At 34.0% G+C, this 13198-nt stretch overlaps 1 protein-coding gene across 6 annotated transcripts in view; it reads left to right on the top strand.

Moving 5' to 3' along the window:
- Positions 1–916: 916 nt before the first annotated feature.
- LOC115722410 (chaperone protein dnaJ 1, mitochondrial) overlaps positions 917–13198 on the top strand; it is a 29698-nt gene continuing 17416 nt past the window's right edge. For 2 of the 6 annotated variants that reach the window (XM_061106781.1, XM_061106785.1), the window contains exons 1-14: positions 924–1266; positions 1352–1445; positions 1536–1616; positions 1699–1790; positions 2010–2093; positions 2512–2550; positions 2851–2958; positions 3082–3123; positions 3211–3298; positions 3912–3976; positions 4126–4188; positions 4276–4348; positions 10951–11042; positions 11911–11982. In XM_061106781.1, coding sequence (XP_060962764.1) covers positions 1240–1266; positions 1352–1445; positions 1536–1616; positions 1699–1790; positions 2010–2093; positions 2512–2550; positions 2851–2958; positions 3082–3123; positions 3211–3298; positions 3912–3976; positions 4126–4188; positions 4276–4348; positions 10951–11042; positions 11911–11982 — 1020 coding nt within the window. In that variant the 5' untranslated portion in view covers positions 924–1239. Of the gene's footprint in view, positions 1267–1351; positions 1446–1535; positions 1617–1698; positions 1791–2009; positions 2094–2511; positions 2551–2850; positions 2959–3081; positions 3124–3210; positions 3299–3911; positions 3977–4125; positions 4189–4275; positions 4349–10950; positions 11043–11910; positions 11983–13198 lie in introns of all 6 variants that reach the window. The other 4 variants (XM_061106782.1, XM_061106783.1, XM_061106779.1 and 1 more) reach the window with 3 other exon arrangements.

Raw genomic sequence — 13198 nt, 5'->3', positions numbered from 1 at the left:
CCCGACTATCACGAGCTCCGACCGACCAAGATGACCCACGACCGAGAAGACCCATGACGACTCGCGACGACCCACGAGAAGCACCCAAGACAACCCACGACCACCATATTTTTTTTCTCTGGTTTCTGACCCATCTAACGCTTGTTTTTTGCATTTTTTTTTCTGGTTTTTGACGATGTCGCGAAACATCGCGAAATCTTGAAACATCTCTAAATGTCTCCAATTCACAACAATGCTTGTTTTATGCATTTTTTTTTTCTGATTTTTGACGATGTCGCGAAATATCGCGAAATCATGAAAACATTTTTAAATGTCTCCAATTCACAACATCGCGAAACACATCGCGAAACATCGCTAAATATCGCAAATCATCACTAAACTTCATCCCTGACCTCAGATTTGTTCTATCATTGCAAATACATCGTTAAATATCGCAAAAATCTGGTAAACCATAAGAAAAAAATGCAAAAAACGAGAGAAATTTTTTTGAAATATAAGGCGGCCGAACAACACTAGCTCCGGTGATGGGTCGTCCGACTGGTAGAGTGTGTGCATGTGTGTGGTGTGAGTATCCTAGAGAGAGAGAGAGAGATGGATGTTTACTTTTTATTTGTTTAGAGGTAAAATTGGTGTAAGTATATTTTGCATGATGCAAAATAGTGGATAAATTAATTTTAAGCATATAATATCAAATTTTCCTTTGTAAATTTTATGTAGTCTTTGTACACTTACCAAATATAGGGTAAGTGTTAAATAATAGTCCTCTTCGAGACAAGACAAATGTCTTAAAATGCACTCTTCGAGTAACTCTATTTGAGTAAAAGTTCTATTTACTCCTTTTATACCCAACAATAACTACACAATTACATATTTAGAGTATTTCACCTCTTTGCAAATTACTAATAAGCTCTGCACTATTTTATATTGTAAGAGTAAAGTTGCAACCCATATTTTTTTCCCTAGACTGGGCAAATAAACGGCGGCTTGAAGACGTATCCCTTAAACTCTGGTTTAACTTTCTTGGCGCTTCCCCAACTCAAATAAACCTCTCTTATGTAGTCCCTCTTTCCAACAAGACTAGCAACGGCGGAAGGAAACCTTGAAATTGAATCAACCCTTGGTTGTTTATTCTATTTCTTCAGATTTTGACCGGAGTTCATAACTCTCTCTCTCTCTCTCTCTCTCTCTATATATATATATATATATATATATTACTTAGCAGATACTTGTATCTTCACAATGAGCAAACTGAGGTGGCTCAGCCTGGTGAGAATCAAACCTCTAACGATAATCTGTTTTATTTCAAAATGTTCAATAAAGAGCTTTCAGTAATGTTTTGGTTTGGATGCAGTGTCGGCGGCATTTGCTCACGTCTATGGCTGCGGAGCCGCGTAATAAACTAGGAAAACTCGTCTCGTTGCCCCACAATTCGTTTTGTAGTCGAGGTATTGAGTACTGAACTTTTTAATTATTAGTTATTGAATTACTTTTGATACACAGTTTTTGATAATATGCTTTTCTGGATTTCATTTCAGCTCTGCACTGTTCTGGTTCTGCACACGGGGGAACTGTGGATTTGGGCTCTTCATTTCGGAAGCGTTATTTTTATGCTTCAGGTTTTCGTCTGTATTTGTTGGCGCTCCTTTTTATTTGGTTTCATTTGCACTAAGGTTTTTTTTTTTTTTTGTCTATTGCTAGGGTTCTATTGCTCCCCGGAACGAGACTACTACGAAATTCTGGGTGTTCCTCGAAATGCAAGTCGGGATGAGATAAAAAAGGCTTTTCATGCAGTAAGTTTAACAAAGTGAGACTCGTATAGTTGCAGGAAAGGGTTTTATTTTAATGCTCTACAGTAAACCTTTTGCTCGTTTAAATTAGTGATTTGTTCTGTTTCCATATCAGGGACTCGAGGACAATTATCTCATTTATGTATAGTATATACACAAATATTGTTTACTGCAATTATTCATTTATATTTCTAAGGTTCGTTGTGTTAACATTTTGTGTAGCTTGCAAAGAAATACCATCCAGATACCAATGAAAACAATCCTTCTGCAAAGAAAAAATTTCAAGACATAAGAGACGCTTATGAGGTCCGACATTGTGCTTTTCATTCTTCCTATTTATTGCTCTCCTTTGTTCATTCTTGTGCATATTGAAAAAGTAATTCAAGTGATGCAACAGAAGGTTTTATTTGTTTAGACAATTTCCAAATAGAAGGTAGAAATGTTAAACAAGGAGTCGAGCGCAGTTTTTCTTGTTGGATATACATATTTATGTACATGTATATTTATATATATGCATAGTATGTATACCCACACATTGTTATGTGTAATGTAATGATACTTACACTGGAAAATCAATAATAGCTTATTTTAATGTTATCTTTTGTTATTGAAAATCATTCAATATTGGGATGTTTGCTTCTTTGAATGTAAATATGTGTATATGTGCAATCATTTTCCTAAATAATGTGAATGACTGTTTCATTTACTCTTTGGTGAATTCCAGGCTCTGCAAGATTCAGAGAAGAGGGAAAAATATGACGAGGTGAAACTTTTTTTCCTTCTTCTCCCAATCAGAGTTATATTGCTTATGTTCCTTAGTGATATGCATATGTATTTAACTTGTCCCCTTCCCCATTTCGGGTTTTTTTTATCATCTTCTATATCTAAGATTTTGTGATGACTGTTGATGTTAAGCCGATTTGCTGGAGCCGTGCATAATAGAATAATTTCAGGATGCTGAGACTGTCATTACAATTTTTTTTGTTGCAATTGAAAGATTGTTTCGCCTATAACATGCACCAATTAGTTAATTGGACTCTGCATATGCTTGTTTTTAATGAAGATGCACACAAGGGGCTCAGAAAATATGGAAGGTGCTGGTGATACTCGGGGTTTTCGTTACAGTAATCAGAATAATTTCTCCAGTTCATTCCATAAAGTATTCTCTGAGGTATACTTTCTTTCTTATTAAAATTTAGATATTTCCATAAACTCCTCACCTCATTATTATCTTATTAGGTCTTGTTAAAATTTAGATATTTGAAATAATTATACCTTTTGCTTGACATTGCAGATTTTTGAACACGATTTTGATCGTTTTGCATCTGATATTCAGGTTAGCAAAATTTGCCTCTAGTTTCTAGCTGTCAAATTAATTCCATAGCTTGATTGACTGTGATATGTTTCATATGCATCTTCATAGGTGGAGTTATCACTCTCTTTTCTTGAAGCTGCTAAAGGATGCATAAGACATCTCTCCGTTGATGCTTATGTTCCTTGTGATTTTTGCTGTAAGTTGATCTAGATCTTTTGTCCTATTATGTATAAAGTATCAGCTTTCAATGATGATTTATTCACTGTGAAGCAAAGCTGAAACATGCAGATTAACTGCCTAATATACCTTGTTTTGGTGTTACTTTGTGAGGTAAAAAAGATAGCACACTTAAGTGAGATCACATCAAATGTGCAGTCTCCCAAACTTCCTCATCAACAATATACACTATCATGGAACTCCTGAAATTAGGACGGGTGTTCCTTTTCTACACTCCATTTTAGCCCACGTCCTTTTTTTTTTTACAATACTCGCTTTATTCATAGTGTGCCCATATTTATGTAGATTCTTTAGTTGTATGCTGAATATAAGTATTTTTCAAACGGGATATATCTAATTTTATACTTTGTATAACTACTGATGTATTGATCATTTTGGTATAAAGTTCGAAAAATAAACAACCGTTTTATTTGATGTCCAGATTTGGGCATTGTAAAGAGCCCCTAAATATTCTTGTACAAGTGTCGCCTTATATTGCTCTTGCGTTGTAGACAATTTTTTTTACCAATGTTGTTTTCTTGCTTCAGAAGGTTATGTTATGTTTCTTTTCTTCTCTGTCTATGATGACGCAGATGGGCAAGGTTATGCTGTTGATGCCAAGAAAAAAGTTTGCCCTACGTGCAGAGGTATTGGGAGAGTAAGTGCTTGAAGGATATACAGCGGATAATCCTACTTAAATTTGCCACTTCCTAAGGATGATATCTTCTTTCTTTTCTCGTAGTTTCCAAAGTTTGAAAAATTAATAATTCAGAAACTTGTGCCAATTGCTTTTTATCTCTTCTTTAGGTAACCATTCCTCCGTTCACATCTACTTGTAATACTTGCAAAGGATCAGGCCGAGTAATAAAGGTTGAATGTTAATTCCAGTAAAATTTTATGTGTAGCTTTACTGCTACCAAGTAAAATATAATGGCAGTCTACTATTTGTCTTTGCAGGAGTATTGTGTGTCTTGCCAAGGATCAGGAGTAGTTGAAGGTGTTAGAGAGGTTAAAGTCACAATACCTGCAGGTTGGTTGTCATTATGCTTTCTTGAAAACTGTTTGGTATAAAAAGGTTTATTTGTTTATGAAATGAAGTTGCATGAAATCTTTTCACTTGTGGCAGAGTTTGCAATTTCATTAGTGAGTTGTGATGTACTAAATGAGAAAAAATGGAAATGCATCATAGAACTTAAAGAGAAACCAAATCATTGCTGGGTATTGGGAGACCTTTCTCTCCCAAATAGAAAAGCTCATAAAAATTTCCCAATGACGCCATATATGCCTTGACATTTCCTTATATCGCACTCCCTATTCCTTCCTCTAACAACTTTCTAACTACTTCGCAAATCCTATACATACCGTTACAATCTCTGCTTGGTGTAGATAATTCTAATGAGAAGTCTTTCAACTTGCTCACGAAATTTTGTGAATCTTTTTTTGACTATGCACACTTCAATGATGTTTTCTCTAGCTCCATAATTAAATTAGTGATATTTCTCTCTCTTATGTTTACTTTTTTGAAGTTTATAGTACACAAAAAGTAGCTACAATTTGAGTTTGACATTTAAATAAAATCATTTAGAAATTGAGAAGTGATTTCTTATGCATTTGCAAGAGTTTTAGAGGGTGTGAAGGAGGAGAAATATCAATGGCATTGCCAAAATATGATCCCCACCTTCCCTTTTTTATTTTCATGTTGTTATGTGAAATGAAAAGAATGATATTCAACTTATATTTCATTGAAAATTTATGCACTTATATATTTATATTCAAAGCTTAGAATCTATCTTAGGAAACTATACATCTAGGAAATTAGAATTAAGGTGACTAAATAGCTAAATATAACTAATATACATCTAACATCACTCTCCCTCAAATTGTAGCATAGATATTAATCATCCAAACTTGATTTTCAATCCGAATTCTGAACCCCAATCAAGTTTTCTTGAAGTTGCTGATCTCCAGTCTTCACATTTCTTGTAAAAATCAAATCTTGTTGAATTTCGTGAAAAAATAAAATGACAATCAATTTCAATGTGCTTAGTTTGCTCATGAAACATAGGATTAGATGCAATATGAAAAGTAGTTTGGTTATCACACCACAATTTTACTGATATTGAAGTTTTAAGTCCTACTTTAGTCTAATGCTGATTAATCCACATTATCTCACAAAGACTGTGCCATAGCCTTATATTCTAACTCTTCCCTAGATTGTGACATAACATAATGTTTTTTTTACTTTTCCATGAAACCTAATTCTCTCCAACAAAGATACAATAACTTGAAGTAGATTTTCTTTCTTTATTGGAATTTGCCCAATGTGTTCTGAAAAACATTCTATATGAGTGTGCCCATGATTTGTATAGAAAATACCACATCTAACTGCTCCTTTCATGTAACACAAAATTTGCTCTAACATTGCCCAATTACTGGGGATGATACAAACTGGCTAACAAGACTGGCTGAGTATGCAATATTTGGACGAGTCAGAGTAAGGTAATTTAACTTTCCAACCAACCTTCGATATCTTTTCAATTATAAGATGCACATTTGGGGTCATTGGGGCACTACAAGGCTTTGCTCCCAGTTTTTCTGTCTCAAATAATAAGTCAAGGACATTTTCTTTGAGATAGAAAGATCCCTCTATATAAATTCAACATCTAAGAAATACTTTACCACGCCTAAGTTCTTTGTGTGAAACTAAGTATGAATGAACGGTCGAAGATATAAAATTGTAGGAAAATCTTCCATTTATTAGGGAATATTCTAGTATAGTTGCCATATCACTATTCTAAGAAAGTTATGGGTATTTGTTTGCCTATGTGCCGACTCACGTAAAGCTATATATACACTGTTTTGTAGAAAAAATACTTTTACCCTAGTTTACTTGGTATCAGAGCCAGTCGTATTCCTATGCCCTAATCCCTGTTTCTTTTTGTTCAACCCTCATTCTCTTGCATTATTTATGAAACCAATATTATTCCAACCAATTCCACCATTGTTCCGCAACTTGATCCAGCCAACTCCACTTATTTTTTATCCTCCTTCCATCAAAATCACTACCATTCGATTGAATGGTAATAATTTTCTTAGATGGTCGCAATCTGTCCAAATGTACATGAAGGGCTGTGAAAAAATAAGATACTTGACGGGAGAGAAGGAGCTAGCAAAAGGAGACACTGCTTGTGAGGTTTGGGATGCTGAGCATTCCATGGTTATAACATGGCTTGTGAATTCCATGGAAGAAGAAATCGACTCCAACTATATGTGCTATTTTACAGCAAAGGAACTTTGGGAAAAAGTAACTCATATGTACTCTAATTTAGAGAGCCAATTCCAAATATTCGAGATGAATCTCAAACGTGGTGAGATAAGACAAGGTGAGCAGATCGATCATGCATTGCTGAAAACTAACTTGAACTCATTTGGTATTCCTAATGTCTCTATTTGACATACAAGTAATGAAATAAATGCTTTAAATTGTTTTTGGATATAATCTACTCCGTAGATAATAGATTCCAGAGCTTCAGACCATATGACTAGTTCTTCTAACCTTTTTGACTCTTATATACCTTATTCAGGTTCAGGAGATAAAAAAGTTAGAATAGTTGATGGTTATTTCTCATCTATTAAACTTTCCGAGGGGATAGATCTTAAATCTGTTCTCCATGTTCCTAAACTTACCTGTCAGCAAATTATCTAGAGATTATAATTGTTGTGTGGTTTTCTATGAATTCCATTGTCTTTTTTCAAGACTAAATTTCGGGGAAGACGATTGGCAGTGCTAGGATGATTAATGGTCTCTATTATTTTAAAGGTGAATTATCTGGTAATAAAATTGCTCAAGGGCTTCATAGTATCAGTTCTCTTCTGTTCATGATCAAAGGTCATTTGAGTTTTTCTTATCTAAAACATCTATTTCTAGCATTATTTAAACGATTGAATCCCTTATCTTTCCAATGTGAGAGGTACTTATTTGCCATGAGCCAAAGAAAATCTTATATTAAAATTTCTTATCAGCCCTCAAAACTTTTTTTACCTTTTTTCATAGTGATGTTTGGGGGCCTTCACAGGTTACTACTAATTTTGGAAAAATGTGGGTTGTTAGTTTTATAGACAACCACACGTCTTTGTTGGATTTATTTAATGAAAGAAAAATCTGATGTTTTACAAAATTTAATAGACATTTTGTAAAATGATAGAAAATCAATTTCAAACAAAAATAAGTATTTTGAGAACTAATAATGGAACCGAGTATTTTAATTACACTTTGGGAAATTTTTTAAAAGAAAAATGAATTGTGCATCAATCTTCCTGTCCAGAGACTCCTGAACAAAATGGGGTAGCTGAACGAAAAAATAAACACTTGCTTGAAGTTGCTCGTGTTATGATGTTTTATATGAATATTCCAAAATATTTATGTGAGGATGCTGTTCTTACTTCATCTTATTTAATTATAGGATGCCTGCTAAAGTGTTATAATATCTTACTCCCTTAACATGTTTAAGAAAGTTTTTTCTTGAATCAAATTGTCGAGTTACCTGTTAAAGTATTTGGTTGTACTACTTATGGTCACCTACCAAAAAGATCTAGGTCCAAGTTAGATCCTAGGTCTAAGAAATGTATTCTTTTTGGGTTATCCTCCTAATAAAAAAGGTTATAAATGTTTTAATCCTGCCACTTAACATGTTTACACTACTATGGATGTTTCTTTTTTAGAGAATACCCGAAATTTCTCCAAAAATTTAATTCAAGGGGAAAATATAGTAGAACCAAATTTTTGAAAAATTAGTGAGTCTTTAGCAAACACTTATTCTTGATGTTTTGATACAAAAACTTAGCCCTAGCCTGCTGATTCTGAATCTGAGCTTAGTTTGTCAAAAAAAGAAATGTTATGATTGATTAAAAATCGTAATAACCTTGAGTATGTGATTTATTCAAGGAAAAATATCTTTGAGAAAATAAAGATCACCAAATCCCTGCACAAGACCAATCGCAGGCCTTGAATGATGGTTCAACAAGTACTCTGAGTAATTCTCTTTCTATTCCTACTTTTGATTCATCTCCTATTAGCAGTATTAAGCCTTCTTCTCAATCTAATTTAAATGCTATTGTCGTTCACACTAAACCCATTGCTAAATCAATCCTAGTTGCATTTGACTCAGATGATCTTCCTATTGCTCTTAGAAAAGGAACTCGTACTTGTACTAGATATCCTATTGCCAAACACATCTCATACAATCGTCTATCTGAAATATATAAAGCATTTACTACTACTATTTCAGAACTCGTTGTACCTAGAAACATACAAGAAGCATTGGGGGAATCAAGTTGGAACCAAGTAGTATCTGAGGAAATGAATGTTTTGGAGAAAAATGGAACTTGGGAGATTGTTAAGCTACCGTAAGGGATAAAAATTGTTGGTTGTAAGTGGGTGCTTACAATAAAAAGCAAAGCTAATTGAAGTATTAAAAGATACAAAGCTAGATTTTGGCAAAAGGATTCACTCAAATCTATGGGATAGGCTATCAAGAAATGTTTGTTCCTACAGCAAAAATGTCAACCAAACATGTCAATTTTTAATAGGAGAAGAAGTTTTCAGAATAATTTACTTAATAGGTTTGAACATAGCTCTTAGCAACCAGACAAACTTTTAGTCAAGCAAGTCACCTATGTGGATTGACCTTAATTGCGAACATCAATTTGCATCCTATAGAACGTTTTCCTAAAGGTAAATCGACCAAATTCTTGGTGACAATGTTGTATAAAACATTCATCTCTTTCTAACCATTGCATTATGCCAACCATCATTATGGTTTCTTGAATTGTTTTAGGAATAGAGATAGCGTCAATGGAAACAATAAAAGAACAAGAAGAAAATGACAAGTTGTTATAGGAAACAAAAGATGAAATAAGATAAGTACAATGGTGTTTATCTTTGTGCAACACAATAGGAGGATCATGGTTCGATACTTGATTTTGATGATGAAAGAGCAGGTGCAAGACATGAATTACGAGGTGGATGCCTGGAGTAGACTTGAGTAATAGGAGGCTTGTCAAAAGTTGTTTTTATGACAAGTTTAGAAGTTGTGGTAAAATATATCAACAAATCATCTCCCTGGGGAGTAGGAATAGTAGCAAACGAAAAGTACAGTGAGTCCTTTGTGAAGGTAACTGAGACAAGATATTTGTTAAGAACAATAAAATCTACAACCTTTTTGTAGATATTTGTTAAGAACAATAAAATCTACAACCTTTTTGTAGATATTTGTTAAGAACAATAAAATCTATAACCTTTTTGTAGATGAGAATAACGAAGAAAAACACTTCAAAGATTTGAGATTTAATTTAGTTACATGTGGATAAATATCCCGTACAAAATAAGTAATACCAAATATCCTAGGTTCAACAGGAAACTATGATTTATTGGGAAAAAAGGATTTTGTAAGGGATCTCACCATTAAGAACAAAGAATGACATGCAATTAATGAGGAGCATGTTGTAAAAACGACGTCGACCAAAAAAGTTTTAGAAACATGCATTTGAAATGAGAGCTCTTCAGTTTTAAAATGTCTGTTTTTACATTATGCTATACCATTTTCGGATGCAATATCAACACAGGATGCTTCATGAAGCATGCCACTCTAAACAATATTTAGTGAAATAAAGCTAGTGTATATTTTTGACGTTGTCGCTTGACCAAGTAATAATGGGAGTATTAAATTGATTTTTAATTTCAGCACAAAATCTAAAAAAAAAAAAAATGCAGAATGACTTCATTAATTCTATCGTATCTTTTGGTGGACATAGTTAATTCGAAGCATCTATTATGATTGGATTAGTATAAGGCTGTGTTTTACGCAAAACACTTCATGATTTGACATGATAGTGGCGTGAAATTTGTTGTTTTTTTTTTAGGCATTTAAGAATTATTTTTTTTTATATTTTTTGGTCAAAGTGACAGTGTGGTACTGAAGCATGCCTAAAAAGTTTAGGATCATTTGGAGGTGTTTAAGGTTTTTGGACAAGTTGGATAGGCTTTGGGATGATACGATGCCTTCTGGGGGTGACGCGTCACTTGCGTTTAGGAAATATACGATTTTCAGCAGACGATGTGTCACCACAGAGGAAGCGAAACTTTGCTTGTCTGTTCCGTACAATGTACGTTTTTGGCTCCAAAATCTGTTTTAAACAGTTCTCTACTGGTTGGACCTAATGAAGGGATTTTTTAAAGAGTTTTTGGGACTTGATCACTAATTCTCCCTTTAAATTCTCTTGCTGTCAAAACTCTTAAAAAAGAAAAAAACTCTTGCTGTCAAAGATTCTTATTTTTCTCTAGAATTTCTTATGTTTGTTGTATCAAACTCCTTATTCTAAAATTGTAGAAACCTCAGGCAACTCTTTTTTAAAAGTTCTGGACAAAGTTTCTGAACTTATGCAAGTCTTTGTGTTGATATTGTTTGTTGTACTCCTTTGTATTTATAGATTTTGTTCATTGATTTGTTTATCTTCAATTCTTCATTGCTGTTTATAACCACTACCTCCAACAATTAAATTTCCTTTTGATTTTTTATCTTCATTGTTGTTTATAACCACTGCCTCCAACAATTATGTTTTCTTTTGGATCAGGTATAGATTCTGGAGATACTATACGTGTACCAGGGGCTGGAAACACTGGTGGTCAAGGAAGTGAACCTGGTACCTTATACATTAAACTGAAGGTTTGGTTTTATTTCTTTCATTTTCTTACAATTACAAATACTTTAAGACTGTTTGCTGCAGTTTCATCTGCTATTGTTGACTGCCGAATTTATCACTAGGAGATTTCTTTATATTTTTTTTACCTTTATTCATACAATAAAAGGAAAAAGGATCTCTAAGATCTGAAGTCTCGTTGCTGATTTGATTTCAGGTTTTTATTTAAATCCCTGATTTTAAGAGATTATTTAATCATGTAATAGAGGAGAATTGTTGGCAGATTTGCTGTCAAGCGCTCCAATGCTTCTATTAATGGAATCATCATTAGAGAATTTTAACATGCAATTACAAAAATAAAGGGGGAGAAAATGAAAAAGCCAATACAGAGATGCTCGTGCCTCTCTCTTACGTTTAGTGCGGTTCACCTTTTTATTAGCAGATCATATTATAGGTCAAGCAATTAGATCCATCCTTGCTATTTTGACTTGGCTATCCCTCTCTCAACTTTATATGGTTTGAGGGATCAACGAGTAAATATCTAAATTTTGATGCATAAGTGGGTCCAATGCACTGGAAGATGCACTCTTAATTCTTTGCAAACTGCTTTTTATTATTTTCCCTCCAGAGGGTAAATGAGCCTATTGTTCTTGTTCAAAAGAATTCTGCCACATTTAAAATATAAAACTATTTGACAAAATGACCCTTTATGTCACGTTTAAAATATTCTTTTTAAAGTCTACAATCTTTTCCTTATAATTATTTGGAATGCTTATCATTATTTTTCATCCACAATTCCCCAACCCCATCCCTTGAAATGCATAGTATTTTTGGGCTATGTTGAATCTATTATTCAAGCTTGATCAGGAGACTTCCTTGCTTTGGGTCCTGTAGGTTGCCAAAGATCCTATATTTGCTAGAGATGGGGCAGATGTTTATGTGGACTCCAATATCAGCTTTACACAGGTGAGATTTTTGCCTTACATGTAATCTGTAACATTTACCTGCTGCTCCATTTGACTAGACAGATGTGTACTCTTTCGGAACCATTTTGTTGCATCTTCTTTATTTATAATCTGTACGTACAGGAAGTACATTCAAAGTACTGTTAGATACAGTTTTGGTGTAATAATGTCTAAAGTATTGTTGATGCCAATCATTTTGCCTAAGTATTTTTTTAAAGAAAAAAATAGGTTCCTAGATTGAGGTGCTCTGGCCACTTTACGGCGAATATGACTTTACTAGTTTGAAATGGGAAGTCGATGTTCTGCAAGTGGGAACAAATCTCAGTTTGAGACATAGTTACAAAATCATTGCTGACCTGATTTTGTATATATAGTTGAACTCGTTTACCAATATGACTTTACTAGTTTGAAATGGGAAGTCCATGTTCTGCAAGTGGGGACAAATCTCAGTTTGAGACATAACTACAGAACCATTGCTGACCTGATTTTGTATATATAGTTGAATTTGTTTATCAATATAACAAGTCAATCTTGTATAACTAACACAAAGATGTGCATTTGATCAAAAGAATATTTCATACTGTTAGAATATTAGCTGTAAAAATTAGTGTTAATTGTATTTATTAACTTCCTCTTTAGTCTCCTAACTTTGTATATAAATATATATTATTCTATGGAATACAATACACAATTCTATTCACTATTTTCTACATGATATCAGAGTAATACTTAGAATTGTGATTCGAAATTCGAAATTAGGGTTCATGAAAAAAAAGAGATTAGGGTTCCTTTTTCGGAAACCCTAGTTAGAGTGCGAGTTCTTTCTCACCGCCCACATAAACGGATTGCCCAGCCGCTGAATTACAAAACCTTGAAGTCTGACGGCCAAATTCACCGTGCGTGGGCCCCACGCGCTGCCAATTGCCGCCGCCGCGACTCTCACGCGCCGGCGTATGAGGGCGCGTCTGACCTCTTTTTTGGTGAAGGTCAACGTCCGTCACGCTCCTGGCCCTTCCTCGTCCTCCTTGCATCGGGCTCCAATGGTTCTTCTCATTTTGTGGTTTAATACTTTTTTCTTTCTCGTGTTTGTGTTCATTTTTTAGTGTTCGCTTTCTTTCTTTTCTCTTTCAATTGTTTTTCTAGAGATTATGGTAGAAATAAAATCATATTCGAAATCGATAGTTGTTTTCGATGTTATCTCGTGATTTCTAAAATCA

The sequence above is a fragment of the Cannabis sativa genome, chromosome X (assembly GCF_029168945.1).
Source record: "Cannabis sativa cultivar Pink pepper isolate KNU-18-1 chromosome X, ASM2916894v1, whole genome shotgun sequence".
Taxonomy (NCBI): domain Eukaryota; kingdom Viridiplantae; phylum Streptophyta; class Magnoliopsida; order Rosales; family Cannabaceae; genus Cannabis; species Cannabis sativa.
Note: the sequence above shows the minus strand (reverse complement) of the source record. Positions and strands in the feature narration are given on the sequence as shown.